Raw genomic sequence first — 14,775 nt, 5'->3', positions numbered from 1 at the left:
GAACGTAAACAAATACTATTAATAAAGTGAGGTCCTGAAGCCATGGGGCTGACATAATCCTCACTAGGCATCTTCTTATGGCAAAATTTCTCTAGCGACATGGCACTGCATCTGTCAATGCTCAGAAACCATGTCAGAGTTATCAACAGTATGTCCAGGTCGGTCTGAACATGATGAGGAAGCAAAATGCCTCAGTCAGGGCTGAAAGAACTTATCTTCCTGGCCAGCTCTGAAATTTAATAATGAATCAAGTTTTTTCCTTCACAGGCGATCTTGCAAGAAAAAGAAACAACAATAAACCCAACTAAGTGCAGATCTGACACCTACCAAGAAATTTACTTGTAACTTTAGTGCAGTTGTATGCAGTATATATTATTACTGATGGTTTGAGGATTCTGAGCAGTTTTACCTGCAAAAACACCATGCACTTTGCCTAGTTATTAGCAGTCATCTTTGTTTGATGATGATTGTACAAAGCTTCTGTCAGGTTTGAATATCACCTTTTAGATTAGAAAGCAAGATATCAAATACAAAGACACCTCCTCCAAGGCAGCAGCATCGCAGCTGCATGGTCCACACACCTACTAATGCAGACAGCACATACAGAGCACATCCTACAGACAGATGCTTCAGTGTCTCACATGCAAGTTTCATGTAGTTTAAAAAGATCCCTCTTTTAAACAGCTATCAAGGCTTTGTAACTGCAAGCAAAATAAAAACCCCAATAGCAGAAGGAATATTATAGTCAAGCAAAAAACAACAAGCTTTTACACATATACTTCAAGGACATCCAATTTTCATGCAACAATATTTAGAAGCACCAAGTGAAGAGTTAGAAGACCTAATAAAACACAAATAACTGCTCTGAAAGTGTTACAGCCCTACAAAAAACCACCTATTTGTTCTTCTGCAAAGACAGCATTAGTACAACTGATTTTCCCTGGTCAGTTCTCAATAAGAAAGTAACTTGTTCCAGATAAGAGTGCTGAATTCTGCAAGGCTAGAGTGTGTAAGAAATAAGTTGCATTATATATTGCAGTCAGTACACACGTTTAGGCTCACCTTGGTTAGCATTTGCACCCTGAGGCAAAGCATTGGTTAAATTGGGCAGCTCGTTTCCATGGTTTCCATCTTCCCAGGGACAAACATCCACACTGCTCCATTTTTTCAGCTGTTTTAGCCAACTGGACTTCTGCTCCAACTTGCAGTGGGGATTTAAGACTATACACATCCACAGAGCACCTGATTTTAAAAAAATTGCTAAATTATGTTTTCTATTAAAAATGCAGCAGCCAATGACTAATTGCAAACTTCTACAGCATATACTTTTTCTCCACTGAAAGGCTACACTGCTTGCTTCCCAGCTACGCTTAACACCAGACAAATTGAATTCCTGATACAGGCACTTGGGCTGGCATGGCCAGTCTGAAGCAGCTGAAAGATGGTACCAAGCCAGCCTTGTCAATTAAAAGGCATTAGTAGGTCTTTTGTATTAGAAATCCAGAGTTCCCAGTGTATGGCTTATCAGGCAGGAACATCAGCCAAAGGCAAAAAAGAATTCACATAAAGTTACAAAAGTTACATTAACCAAGTTTTTCTTCTAATTCCTGTATCAGAAGTGAATGTTGTTTTACATAAATGAGAACTATGTATCTTTCAACTTCACATTACAGGAAACAAAGACTCACATTAGTAAGGCAAGCACCTTGTAAACATACACTTTCACACTCAGAACCCATCAGAAGTACTCATTTAACTCACTCCCAAACACATCTGGGTTTCAGATAAGCAGTACACACTAGTTTTGTGCAGTGTGAAAGGAATAAGACATTTTTATGGCAATTACTTCAGTAATTTGGTTACTCTAGAAAATTTGTTTTCTATTTTCTGTTTAGGCAGTTCCAAGGGAAGGCTAATTTGTGCTGACATATAACATATCACCACTTCGGAAACTGCTCCCTCAGACTGTATCTAGCACAGCAGGAATAAATGCATCTGGGTATCTAGAGGCAATTTTCAAATGGAAAGGTTTTTATCTAAATCAACTGTCCCTTCACCAGAAGCATGACAGAAGCATAAAGACATCTGAAAGTACAGTTTAGCAACAGTTCATTTGCTCATTAAGGACGTGCCTTATACACTAAAAGAGTTCATGAGAATACGTTTAGACTATGCAATGTCATGACAGGCTGGAAAAAAGCCCCAAAGAATAAAAATGCAGCTGGTTCTTCTAGGACAATAAATGTCTCCCATTCTGTGATTCTTTTGCTAGCTAAAAATGCAAAATTGATACCCAGGGCACAGGGCATTGCATCACATTCATTCCTAAAGTCAGGTAGGCCACAGCACAGAACCCAATGGAAACACAACATGATTCTTAAGGTTAAGTCTTCTGCTACTCAATACTAACATGTCAGGGGAAGCAATATTAAAAAAATCTGAAAACCAAAACAAAATACAGTATGTTACTCTTCAAAACACCAGAGAGACACTAAACTACTGCAGTTTATTACTGCACAGTAGATTAGAGTACAACAATTTTTCTGGGTTCAGGAAGTGTCTGAAACTTGCCATGGGGGTGAATAAGGCCAACACCACTTTTAAAAACTTTTTTTTTTGACCCACTTGTTCTCCAAAAGGAGTCAAATTACAACTGGTTCTTATTATTAAGCATCAATGATTCAGTACTGCCCAAGACAGAGTGACTGCATTTCTTCCAATCTGCAAGATAAAACAAAAGATGCAGCACATCGGAAACCCTTGAAGAACAGTTGTGGGCTTGCTTATTTATTTTCAAAATCAAGTATCACTTGAAGGCATTACACTGTACCTCTAACAAAAAAAAACCCGAGCAAAACAAAACAAAAAAAACCCAAACCAAAACTCAACAACAACAAAAAACCACCACCAAAGAACAACCAACCAAAAAACAAAAAACAAAAACCCCAAACAAACAAAAACCAAACAAAAAACCCCAACAATATCAAAACCCCCAACAACCCACCATTATAACACTTTGTAACTAGATTCCCAGTGTAGTCAGACTGATGCAAAAGCAAACTCTAATATCTTAAACCCACTCAGTAATATTTCAGTCATCCATCAAGGCAGAACACGCACTACTGTGCTGTACCGTACCCCTACAGCATAAGTGGCCTGTTCTTTTTCTCTACATCTGAGAAACACCACTAGAGGCAAGACAATTCACTAGCCTCCTAAGGAAGCTCCACTAGCCATGTGGTACATCTATAAAGCAGAAGAGGGCAAGATAACACAAAGTACTAAAATTCTTTACAGACATCTGTAGTTTCATGTAGGAAACTATGTCAAGGTTAATTACATTGTTAGCAGTCATTGTCTCTGGCAATTTTTATGTAAAGAATGAGTCTATTTCCAATAACCTCCTCACAATGCACTTAAAATTTCAATAGAACCCACAACTGCACACAGCTCCCTATGACTTCAGAGAAAACTGCATTTAACATCTGAGGTTTCAAACAGCTTTGATGGCTGTTGATTCCCTGCAAGAAGAGGAGTGTGAGACAAAACTCCTCCACCAAAGGAAAAGGAGAAAGAAACAGAAAGAACTCCTATAGCGCTATAAAGCCTACCATCTGGAAGAAGAATGCATAAGGCAAATGACCCCACAATCTAGGTATTTTTGCTTAATTTGGGCTTTAGTAAGGTTTGTTTGACTGTAATTTTTTTCCTTCTCCTCTCTCTCCGTCCCTGCCCCAAGCGTATGCATTTACCTCTATTCTTATCTCTTCCTACTTCTGCTCCCTAAACACCTTCCCCCCTCCCCCCTGACATGTGCTCCATTTTGGCTTTTTCCATTCATTGATTCCTGGTCTGCTCCTCGCGCTGAAAAGTCTGAGGAAAATGTTCACTTGTGCCCAGACTTTATCACATATCAAGTGCCAGGAGCCTGGAGCATATTCTCATTTGACTCTGATCTGCTCAGTGGAAGCCCTCTCAAACTAGTCCTTAAATGTCAACACCAACCTGAAGGCATAACCTAGTCTCAAACAAGAGAATTTCTATTTCTACCTCATGGCTCCTATTTGGGGAAACTGCTGATCATGTTTACCCTTTACTATAGAAAAGGCCTACAGGAAAAATGAAGGACAGGTACTCATAATTCGCAAGAAAAGTATCAGAATCAATTTCCAGTGACTTCAGCCTAAAAACTGCTTTTGGCATCAGCTCATGCTCCAAAGAAACTGGAACACATTCCAAAATACATTCCTACAATTCTTAAGTTTACATGTTTGATTACACTTAATGATGTCACCAATGCAAACAACAGTATGAACAAAAGTCTCATTAAAAAATACTTTTTAAAAAGAGACACCAAAACCTCAGAGAAAGTAATTGTGTTTACAGACTGCTTTTCTCTAACATAGCTCTCTCTCACTCCTATCTCCTTTTCCCCAGATTTTTTTCCATTCTTGTTCTCAGCAGGCTGACACATCTTCCCCCCAGCCCAAACTGCATGCTACTAGAACACAACTGAAGTTCTTGTTCAAATTCCTGGACTCAAACCTATGTTTTTCCAGTACAAAACTCCTCACAGTACAGTGCCAGAACAATCACAATTCAATATACAGGAAGTTTTCCCCAGAAAATATCTGGAAAATATTACATGTTGCAACTGCAATTTGATACTAATTTCACATGGGAAAGGGTATTACAACTGTCACATTGCAGTGAGGAATTGCCTATTTTGATTCAACATTGATCTCCTACCCTGAAAAAAGGCAGCTTTGCCAAAACAGACCTTTGGTTCAGAAAGACCTCCTTTTGAAAATGCATAATTACCATTCACCTTTAGTGTTTATCACACCACCAAAAAAAAAAAAAAAAAAAGAGGAAAAAATTTACATGCAGGCCTTTCTTGTACGTACAAGAGAATATCAGTACTTTTAGGTTTCTCTGGATACATCCATACCTTTGAATTTATGGGACAGCATGCATTTACATTGATCAGGATTTAAATACGTAAACTGAAAAACATTAAGAGCATTAAGTCACTGTAAAAGTAGATGTAGTACAGAACAGTAGGATCACTACACGTCCTCTGTACACATGTATCCATGAAGCTAAAGGAAGTGCAAGGGATGTGTATAGACTCTCCCAAGAGACTGAGCATCACTTACTGTTCATAAACCCCATTATATTTTACTCTTGCCCCAGTAAGTGGGAAGATGGTGATGGAAACAATATTCGGGGGGGTCCTAGGACACCGATCATTACCAAGGGCCCAGCATACAGTTCTGCTCATCTGTTGGATTACACTCTGCTTCTCCTAAAAACACCGTGCTATCTTCCTCAGGGCTGCTGTACAGCTGAGCTTGGGTCAGCATTTCCTCATTCACAACACCTGTGTAATCAATTGCTAAAACTTGGCCTTTGCCTTTTCCATTAATGCACAACTTCATCTTAAAAAATAAGCTACAGGAGTAGTATTTGACCATTTCAAAGAAAAAGGAGCCAGGTAATCAAGATCGTTTCCTCTGCCGAGAGACAAGACAGCTTCAGCACCTGCTGCACACTTGCCACTGTGCCCCACTTGAGACTAATCAATTCTATTACAAAAGCATGCTCTTACAGCATTGAAAGTGCCAGAAGAAAAACAATACTGGCAGACAGAACTTTTGAAGGCTTTGAAGTATAAGTGTCAGCAAAGGAGTTTAAAGTGGTTTACATCTGTATTTAAACACATACTCACTTTCAGTGGGACAGCCACTTGGAAACTTCAAAGAAGGTACTGTGTGGTGTTTATCGCTTCTGAATGAGAAGGACAAGTGCCTTCAGAATAATTGGCAAAGCCACTGCCCTTCTCCAGGCATGGAGAGATCTCCACCAGAACAAAGCATAATCACAAGTCCCACTGGAGACTGCTCCAATTAAACAACTGCTTTTATAGAACACTAAAGATAGGCAAAGTACTTCAGGACTGTTCCCCTCTTCAATTAGAACATCAAGAAAAACTAATCTCAGCACTCAGTTGCACCCAACTTGCAATTTTATTCACAAAAATTCCTTAATGCATTCTGGTTTCAATGTTTAGCCTTCAGAAAAAAAAGGCTTTATTTGGGTGTTGTGTTTCTTGGAGAACAGAGCATTTCATTTTGCAGTAATTCATTCTGTTACTGAATTAAACTTTGATGTATTGGTTTTGACAAGTGCTTCATGCTGATTGTATTGTGTATGATAGCATAATCACTCCCCTTGCATTTCACACTAGCTGGTTGATTAACACAATAGATTACCTACAGCACTGATGGCATGAGGGAATCACTGTCCTTCTGCAGGCTAATCTCCAAGTACACATTTCAGAGAGGGGAAATGTAAAATAGACAAAATAAAATGCCTAATTCCTTAAGTTTGTCTTTCTTGATGCCTGCTGCTGCTAGAAGGGTTAAAGGCACATGTGCATTTGGCATAAACAGGAATTTGTATCTGGAGATTCTATTCTAAGCGATTAATAACCACACGGTCTGATTTCTGTGTCAAGTAGCTACAAACTTCTGCTTTCTCCTTCTATGTTTTCAGCTTTTAACACGATGGAATAAGGAACCAACCACACACTTCTGACATCTTACATGCGCCTGTTGTTCTGGGTTATGACCTTTAAAGAATGCTTTAAAAATTCCTGCATCTTTGCAGACACTCTGCCATTTGACCAAAGGTTTTCAAAGAACAGGAATTTGCTTGAAAGGTGCAGTTTACAGTGTGTCAACGGACTACCATCTCCTCAAGAGAACATTAAGGATAATTCCCATGTTCATTAGATACCCCTGTATGTATCTGTAGTACTCTATAACCTAACCACTGTAGTAAGACAGGGGCTATTGGTGTACAAAGCTAAAGAAAAGTATCAAGAACCTGCAAATGAACCTCACTGATTAACCTTCCTCATATTTAAAAAACTATTTAATCATTTGTTTACAATCAAACAACTGAAGGCAAAAACACTGCTAATACTAACGCATACGGTACAAAAATAGTCCTTTATCTTAACTCTTCACAATTTCAACTAATCGTTGATATTTACAGCTAGATGGTGAAAAAATTATGCTCCTGACCAAAATATGTATCAGATATTTTACCAATTACTTTATCCAGCTATACACTCTTAGTAGTCTATTTTCAGAGACTTCAAGAATTTTCAGAAAATTGATGTGACTGTAAATATAAATGCATTAAGCTACTTCCATATAAATTTATCCTTGAGATGAATTAATTCCTTTTATAGTTAATTTTTAAGGAAGAGGCAGAGGTGGAGATGCTTGTCTAACAAAACAAGCTATTAATAAAGCAGAGATAAAAGTACCTCTCCTTCACAAAAAAAAACAAACCAAAAAAACACTAACAAACAAACAAAAAAAACCCAAACAACAAACCCCAAAAAACTAAACAAAACAAAAAAAAACCCACCAAAAGCACAAAGCAACTGCAAACACTCCCTTGCATACTGGGAATTACATATGCCACAACTATTCTCACAGAACATAAATAATGCACTTTAAGTGACCAAAGGAATACGTTTTGATTGTCTAGTGTGAATTCCTTCCTACACTTATGTTTCCCAAGTCACTTTCATGTTCCAGTCCAAACATGACTGATGAGTTTTTACAAAAACAGCATACTTCAATTACAACTTCTAATACAATAATCAAGCACAGCACCTGACTAGACAGCTTACTGACCACTTACCACAATGCAAAATTCTAAGGCCATTTCTAGTTTTTTAGCTACATTTCTCCAGCTCCAATTGCAATTTTCAGCTATCTTTTGTGGGTTTAGAACTGTCTTCCCTATAAAATTTTTAGTCTATGTAATATACAAATTATAAAGGATTTCCTTTGTCTTGATTTGACACACCAAAGTGGATTGATATTCTTGCACTTCTCATTTCCAATTTTTGAGATTTCTTTTTCAAGTATTAATTCAAGAAAAAAAATGAAAATAGCACAAGGCTAGATGGCTGAACCACAGGTAAAGCTCAGAAGTCAGTAAAGACTCAGTAATTCCTCTCCATGAATCAATCTATCACTTATCTCTAGCTCTGGTATTTACTAGAAGTGGCATTGGAAAACTGAATGGCAGCCTGATGTTACTGAAGTATGAAAAAAAAAACTAGGGAAAAATAACTCTAATTATCAGCTTGGCTTAGAGTAAAATTCTGTCCTTAATCTTTGCAGACATGATTCTACAGTTAGGGCTGCAATGAATTGTGCACCAGCTTCAATACACAACAGTTTTTAGGACATTTGTAAGTAAAACAGTTCAGCATCACAGGAATAAAACCAACAACTGCTTCAATGTGGGTACTGAAAGATCTGAAGTTCTTTCCATCCAACTAAACAGAATGAAAATGCAACTTGCCGTATAGCATTAAAAATAAACCCCTCCGTTGCTTTGCTATTTCAAGTTTTAAAGTTCTTTTAAAAGTTTTATATGCCTTCTGATGTTTACATATTTTTACTGGAGTTCTTACTGTTCATGTAAATAATGACTGGTTTGTATTCTTCTTTGTGAGAAGAGAGAATTGATAGACTGATAGGTTTGACCGATATGGTTGGAGAGGTAGCAAGTTCATCCTCCAGTCCAGTCACTTTTGGAATTCTATATATTGCAAGGTCAGAAATAAGTTACTTCCTTTTGCTCTTTTTATCTTAGTGTGAGTGCGTGAGTTATTTCGTGTCTTAGTGCGACACCCCTCAAGCTATGCTTGCATACTAAAGGTAATTACTGTGACCATTATTTCTGAAATCTGATAAATGCCACAGGATTAGCTCAGCTGATTAGAGTATGGTATGGGTTTGATCCCCATATGGGCCATTCACTTATGAGCTGGATTCAATGATCTTTCTGGGTCCCTTCTAACTCTGAATATTCAGTGAAATTACCTAAAAAAAAACATTTTACTGTCATACTCTGGCCTCACACACACCCTCATTTCAAATACTATTATGGCAATGTCAGTAATTGAGGAAGAAGGAAATGATCCCCAGAGAAGGTGGACAAAATCCATCTTTGAAGAACAGCAGCCTGGCTTCATTCACTGAGGAAATGAAGGTGACAGCATCAACCAAGACACTGTAGGGCCATGACAACAATTTGTCATCCATAACTGAGGTCTTAGAACAGCAAAACTGTCTTGTGATGCTCATTCTGACCTACTGGTAATTTAGCACCTCCAACAACAGAAATCATTCAAAGACACTGACATAAATCAACAGCTTGTTCTATGATAAAACAGGTGTCACCTTAAGTGCATGACCTGAGGGTACATGTGTTTCATAAGAACATGACAGCTGAGACTAAACAATATTCATGTTTAAGCAAAGACAGCTGACTGGATATGATACAGTTTAAGACACAAATACATGTAAGATACCACTCTACCTAGTACGTCACACAAAGAATGACCAAGGGAAAGGGTGCATCCAACCTCCCTTCACAAACACGGCTTCCTACAGCTTTCATTTCAAGGCCAGAAATGGCCTATGTTCAACTGACTGATCTATGCCTAGAAATCTGAAGTTAACTTTATTTTCTACAAGTGCAGGGCATGCGTACTTTCTTTAGCTTTAAGGCAATACATGATGCAATTTTAAGTGAGGATATTCAACAATATAAATACAATATGCATATAAACTTGGCAGTCAAATTTCAAACTATAAGAGTCTTGCTGTACGGTTTTATAAAAACCATAAAATACTGGGGGGTAAGTATATATCTCTACTACGTGGTTGACCCTAAAAAGGGATTGCATGAAGTATGCAGGTCCAGAAAAATGGTACTAGAGCACCAAAACTGTAACAAATGCTTAACTTAATCCATTCTTTTTCATGCCAGCCCTGGAGTAATTATTAAATTTGGCACCAGGAAGGAATTTCCCTAGAGGCACACTGCCAACAACCATAGCTGCTTTTGTCCTTTTTCCCCCTCCACTTAAGCATAAGCCTAAGCACAGATAATCTGTTCAGAACAGCTGACATGTCCCATTCATACACATTTCATCTCTAACTGCAAAGAGAAGGAATGCCTGAGACAGAAATACAGATAGAAAATAGCTTCATTCAGTTAAGGTTAAAAGACTCTAACTTTCTGTTTTCTGGAAATGACCATAAAATTTTACAAGGAAAAACGTTCAGAGTGGTTTCCAAATTTAAAAAAAATTTCCAACATTATTTCACACTTGATCATTAGTTTGCTTATTACAAAATGATAATTAAATCTCTCTTAATTAGTCTATAATGATTCCTTTCCTAACCTCAACATTTAGAATTAAGTTTTAGAGGAGAAGCAAAGTGTTACTAATAATGATCTAGGCATGATTTATCAGGAAATATATTGTACTATTTCTCTGTATCACATGACCTTGTAAAATGGTACTTAACTTTTAACACAAAACGCTATCATTCTAATCCAGAAAATGGCCAAAATACCAGTAAATGTGAAATCAAAATAGACTGTCAGCCTGACCCAACATTAAAAAGTGGTATACAACAGAGCAAAGTACTAGTGAAAACCTACTAAGAACCTACTAAGAACAAAGCCATGTTATCCACCCAAAAATTCCTTTATAGAAATAGTCTATTTATTATGCTAGTATATTTAGTATGTAACAGAAAGGATTGAAAGAATGTCACTGGGAAGAGCTTTATCACATAATTGAGGCTCATTTCAATACCATAAAAGGTTCCTACATTTAAATACTTTGGATTCCAATAGGTGGTTGATGTAAAGAGATTACGCAATAAATGTGGAAGGTACCCAGCTGAACACAGAGTACCACTTAAGTTCTTGTCAACATCATAAAATAAGATGACCAAGAGAGAGCTGGATCAGCATGAAGCAAAACCAAAACACATTCACCAATTCTGTTCACTGCCCTGCCTTGCCAAGGACCTCTTTGGACACAACCTCTTCTCCAGGACAACACCATCACATGTTTATTTCACAAGAAACTAATCCTTGATTTTAAAATAACCCAACTCTCTTCCCCCTTTAGGAGCTCTTAAATATCAAAATTGAGGAAATCTACTAGAAATGTTTGTTTGAAACATGCAAATTATTCAAAGTTTCTTCACCTTGAAGATAAGCCATAAGATATGAAGATATTGAAAATGGTAGTTCACAGAAAAAACCTGATTCTGTAATCTACACGTTGACAATGTGTTGGGCTCCATCACTCCATCAAATAGTAGACACTTGTCTTAGATTCTTCTACTTGACTGCTTTCATCAGATTAAGCATCTGGGATTAAATTTAAGAGTTTCAGCTTTATTAAACTGACACAAGAGCAGCTCTACTCTGGTAACAGTAGCTGGTCTAATTATGGCCTGGTTTAGGGTTGACAAGTACAATGATTCATTCACAGCACAGAGAGAAGCAATAAAAAGTTGTTTTGCATTACAGCTTTAAAAATGTGGACACTTTTTTCATTTAATTTGTCACTTAGCTTTTGCTAAGAGGACTGTTAAATTGCAGTAAGAGGCAAATGGGGCTTTTAGTTTAAATGCAATCCCCATATTTAAACCATCTGTAATGGCACAGTGCTCAAGTGGGAACACTATTGTTTCACAGTGGGCCCTGATGGTGACATGTGACTTTTGTATTCAGGTCCTGTATTATCCATGTGGCTAAAAGGCTTCCAATTTCACTTCACAGCCAGAAGCCTGCAGAAAACACCAATTAACTTGCAGATCCCATTTGCCAACAAACAGTCTCTTCCCAGCGTCTGGCAGAGCTCAACATTTAATTCCAAAGCAGAGCCTCACAGCCATCATGATACCTGGGTTGGAGTACAAAGTCAATTTCCCCCCTTTTTTTAGGAAAATCTTTTCATTTTTGATGAGAACAAGCAACTTCTACTTTATTTTTCATGGATGAGTATTAATGACTTACCCATCTACTAAGACTAGACAGTTCATTCCTTTTCTCCCTAGACTACAAGAAAGCTTTCCTTCAAATCAGAGATCTCAGCTCAACAGGTATCAGCAGGTATTTACTGTGCATTTCCATACTCCATCTTACCAATACAATTTAAGTCAAAGGCAAATCAAGGGGCTTCAGATAATTAATCATTATGACATCCTAAACTCTTCAACCATGGTCACCATGAGTCAAACACCTAAAGATCAGTATGTGAAATTTATATACTGGGATATCATTTAAACAGCAACATGAAGAATTCCAACTCTGCTTTAAACTCTGCAAAGTGGAATTCACTTATTACTGTGGTGAGTTTGAAGTAATCACCAGTGCATCACTGAAATTGCATCTAAATTCTCCTAGTCTGAGAAGTATCTGAGCAAGCCTTAGAGCTCTGACCTGTAACCTTTCTAATAGGTTCTAATATATAGCATATAGCGCATCCCATTCCTTGATGTAGAACAGGGAAATCTGCTAGGCAATTATATTCTTACCCCCTATCTAGAGGTATTAAAAAACAACTGCCTAGTTATGTGGAAGGCCTTTTTTTCTTAACATGATGCTTTTGAATCATTAGGACTTTGTACTTTGTAATAAAAAATTGCCAGATTCATATTTACACCTAAAGTATTTCATTAGGGGGTCTTGAGTGGATGTTTCGGTGATTTTTAGGGTTTTTTTCATTTTTATTTTAGGTGTGCAAGGTTTCACTGTTGTTGTCTTTATATCAACACCTTCATTCAAACCCAAACTGACTTTTACTGAAATCAGCAATTTACCACAAACTTGAACGTGAACTATAATCAAAGCTCAGTGTGTCCTTTCACTACCCTTGCCAACACCCAATGCCAGGAAGGAAGCATCACTTAAATGACCCAGTCAAGGAGCAAAGCTGAAGTTACTTAAGTATGCTTAAAAGTCTATGCCAAGATGGAACTGATGAAGTGGCCATATGCCCAGCAGTTGGCAGACAGCATACCAAGGCAAGCAAGAGAGCCTTTATTATGCAGAGTCTGTATTTATATGTACTAAAATTCTCCTAGCTACAACAAATGGCTACCTACCTGTGACATACACGAGAGTACAGCTAAAAGATTTTCTTAAAAGACGTATATATATATATATATATATCCCTCTTATCCCTCTCCCAGATTACTCTGAACAGGTAATACAAAACATTAAATATGCAGAGGTCTGTGTCTCACACCCTCCATTAATATTTTGGTTCTCTGACACTCTAGAAGATAACAAGCCAACATTACTTTGTAACATCATAGCATTACTCCTTTTAACTAAGTGTCTGAGTTACCTCTTCTACTAGAACAAACCATATGTTGCTGGGGCCACCCTGATTTTCCCTCTGCACTCCGCTATTGTAACTCTGGTCCGCCTTAAAATCTATTTGAACTTTTTATACATTCACTTTTTTTGTTTGTTTGTTTGAGATGCAAGTTCCACATGGAAAAAGCAATGTTTAATGTAAAAACAGGGAAACTCAAGCAAAATAAGATCCTAGCAAAAACACTGCAGAAGCTTGTGGCCTTCACATCAGGAAGAAATTAATCTGGAGCAATTCACACAATTAACAGCATTTTGGAAGCAACTTGCTATGCACCAGTGAAAGGAACCACGATATCCTAACTTGCTATGCACCACTGGAAGGAACCAAGATATCCTATCGGTGGGGAGACAAAATAGTTTAGAATCACAGACACTATCTGGAGATGGAAGAACCAAGTTAAGTTCTATCCTTTGCCTACTGCCCACCTGGTGTGACTGAAGTGTATTTTCAACTGAAACCATGGTACAAGATCAACATATTTTGATTCTTGTAAAAGGTGACAGAGCAGTCCAGAACTGAAACAATATGGTCTGCCTCAGACTGCAAAGACAGCAGCTCAGGTAGTGGTAAGGCTGCTTTTTAGAAGAGACATCTAGAATTCTGATTAAATAGAGGTAAACTAAATTCAATTAATCCAAAAGAATTTGTTATTTGATGCTGCAGACAGATAGATTCCACCTCCTCTACGTTCAGACAGATGTTGACAAGAAAATTATGTTAAAGACAACTGATGAAACAAGAGGAGCCACTTCAAAAGTTTTAAAAAAACTTTTTTGTTTATTGACAGCATGTGGCAAGACTGCTACAGATAACAGATGGAGAACTCATTTCTGCCTCTCCCACCATCTACCACCTCAACACACATAAGCAATGAAGCATGAAACCCTCCAAGTTTCAGTATCATGGGATACAATTTTGTTCCATACAGGTACAGCTGGGAATGTGCCTTGCTTGGCAAAACTGTTATTTTTTGGCAAAAACAAGGGATCATAAAAATGGTGGTTAAACTTGTATTTGTTTCTAGACTCCAACAGAGCTTTGCCTTCTATGATATCAAGGATTTTGATCACAGAAGTATAGATAGTTAGCAGTTTACTAGCCTAGTGCTTCAACTAGAGTGAACATAATTTTTGCTATACAGGTTATATCTAATCTTATCCCACCAGTTGGTATGTGATTCAATCATGATCATTTTTGACCTCTATGAGTGCAAAAGTTAAGTTTTGCATTCGAGACTTCTCTAAATTAAGCATATTACTCTTACTTGGACTTGATTTCATTTAGCTTGACTTAGGACCTTTAAATTACATTAAGAGCACTACTTACATAATGTCTCATAGGACATCATCTGTAAACTTTTGCTTGTTTGTTATTACATGTTTTTATGTTTTCTGCCATGTAAGTCAGGCACAGCCATACTGATCAGAACACATCAAAACAGACTTCTTTAAGCCTAGACTTGAAAAGCCTTTTCAGAATGA

The 14,775-nt window shown here is 37.5% G+C and overlaps 1 protein-coding gene across 4 annotated transcripts in view; it reads right to left on the bottom strand.

Annotated features, from left to right (window-relative positions):
* Positions 1-14,775, bottom strand: part of ZSWIM6 (zinc finger SWIM-type containing 6) — a 107,007-nt gene that overhangs the window by 21,962 nt on the left and 70,270 nt on the right. For all 4 annotated transcript variants that reach the window (XM_030259031.4, XM_072922600.1, XM_032744590.3 and 1 more), the window contains one exon: positions 1,063-1,242. In XM_030259031.4, coding sequence (XP_030114891.4) covers positions 1,063-1,242 — 180 coding nt within the window. The remainder of the gene's footprint in view (positions 1-1,062; positions 1,243-14,775) is intronic.

This window comes from Taeniopygia guttata, chromosome Z, assembly GCF_048771995.1.
Source record: "Taeniopygia guttata chromosome Z, bTaeGut7.mat, whole genome shotgun sequence".
Classification (NCBI taxonomy): domain Eukaryota; kingdom Metazoa; phylum Chordata; class Aves; order Passeriformes; family Estrildidae; genus Taeniopygia; species Taeniopygia guttata.
This window is presented reverse-complemented; position numbering and strand designations above follow the sequence as displayed.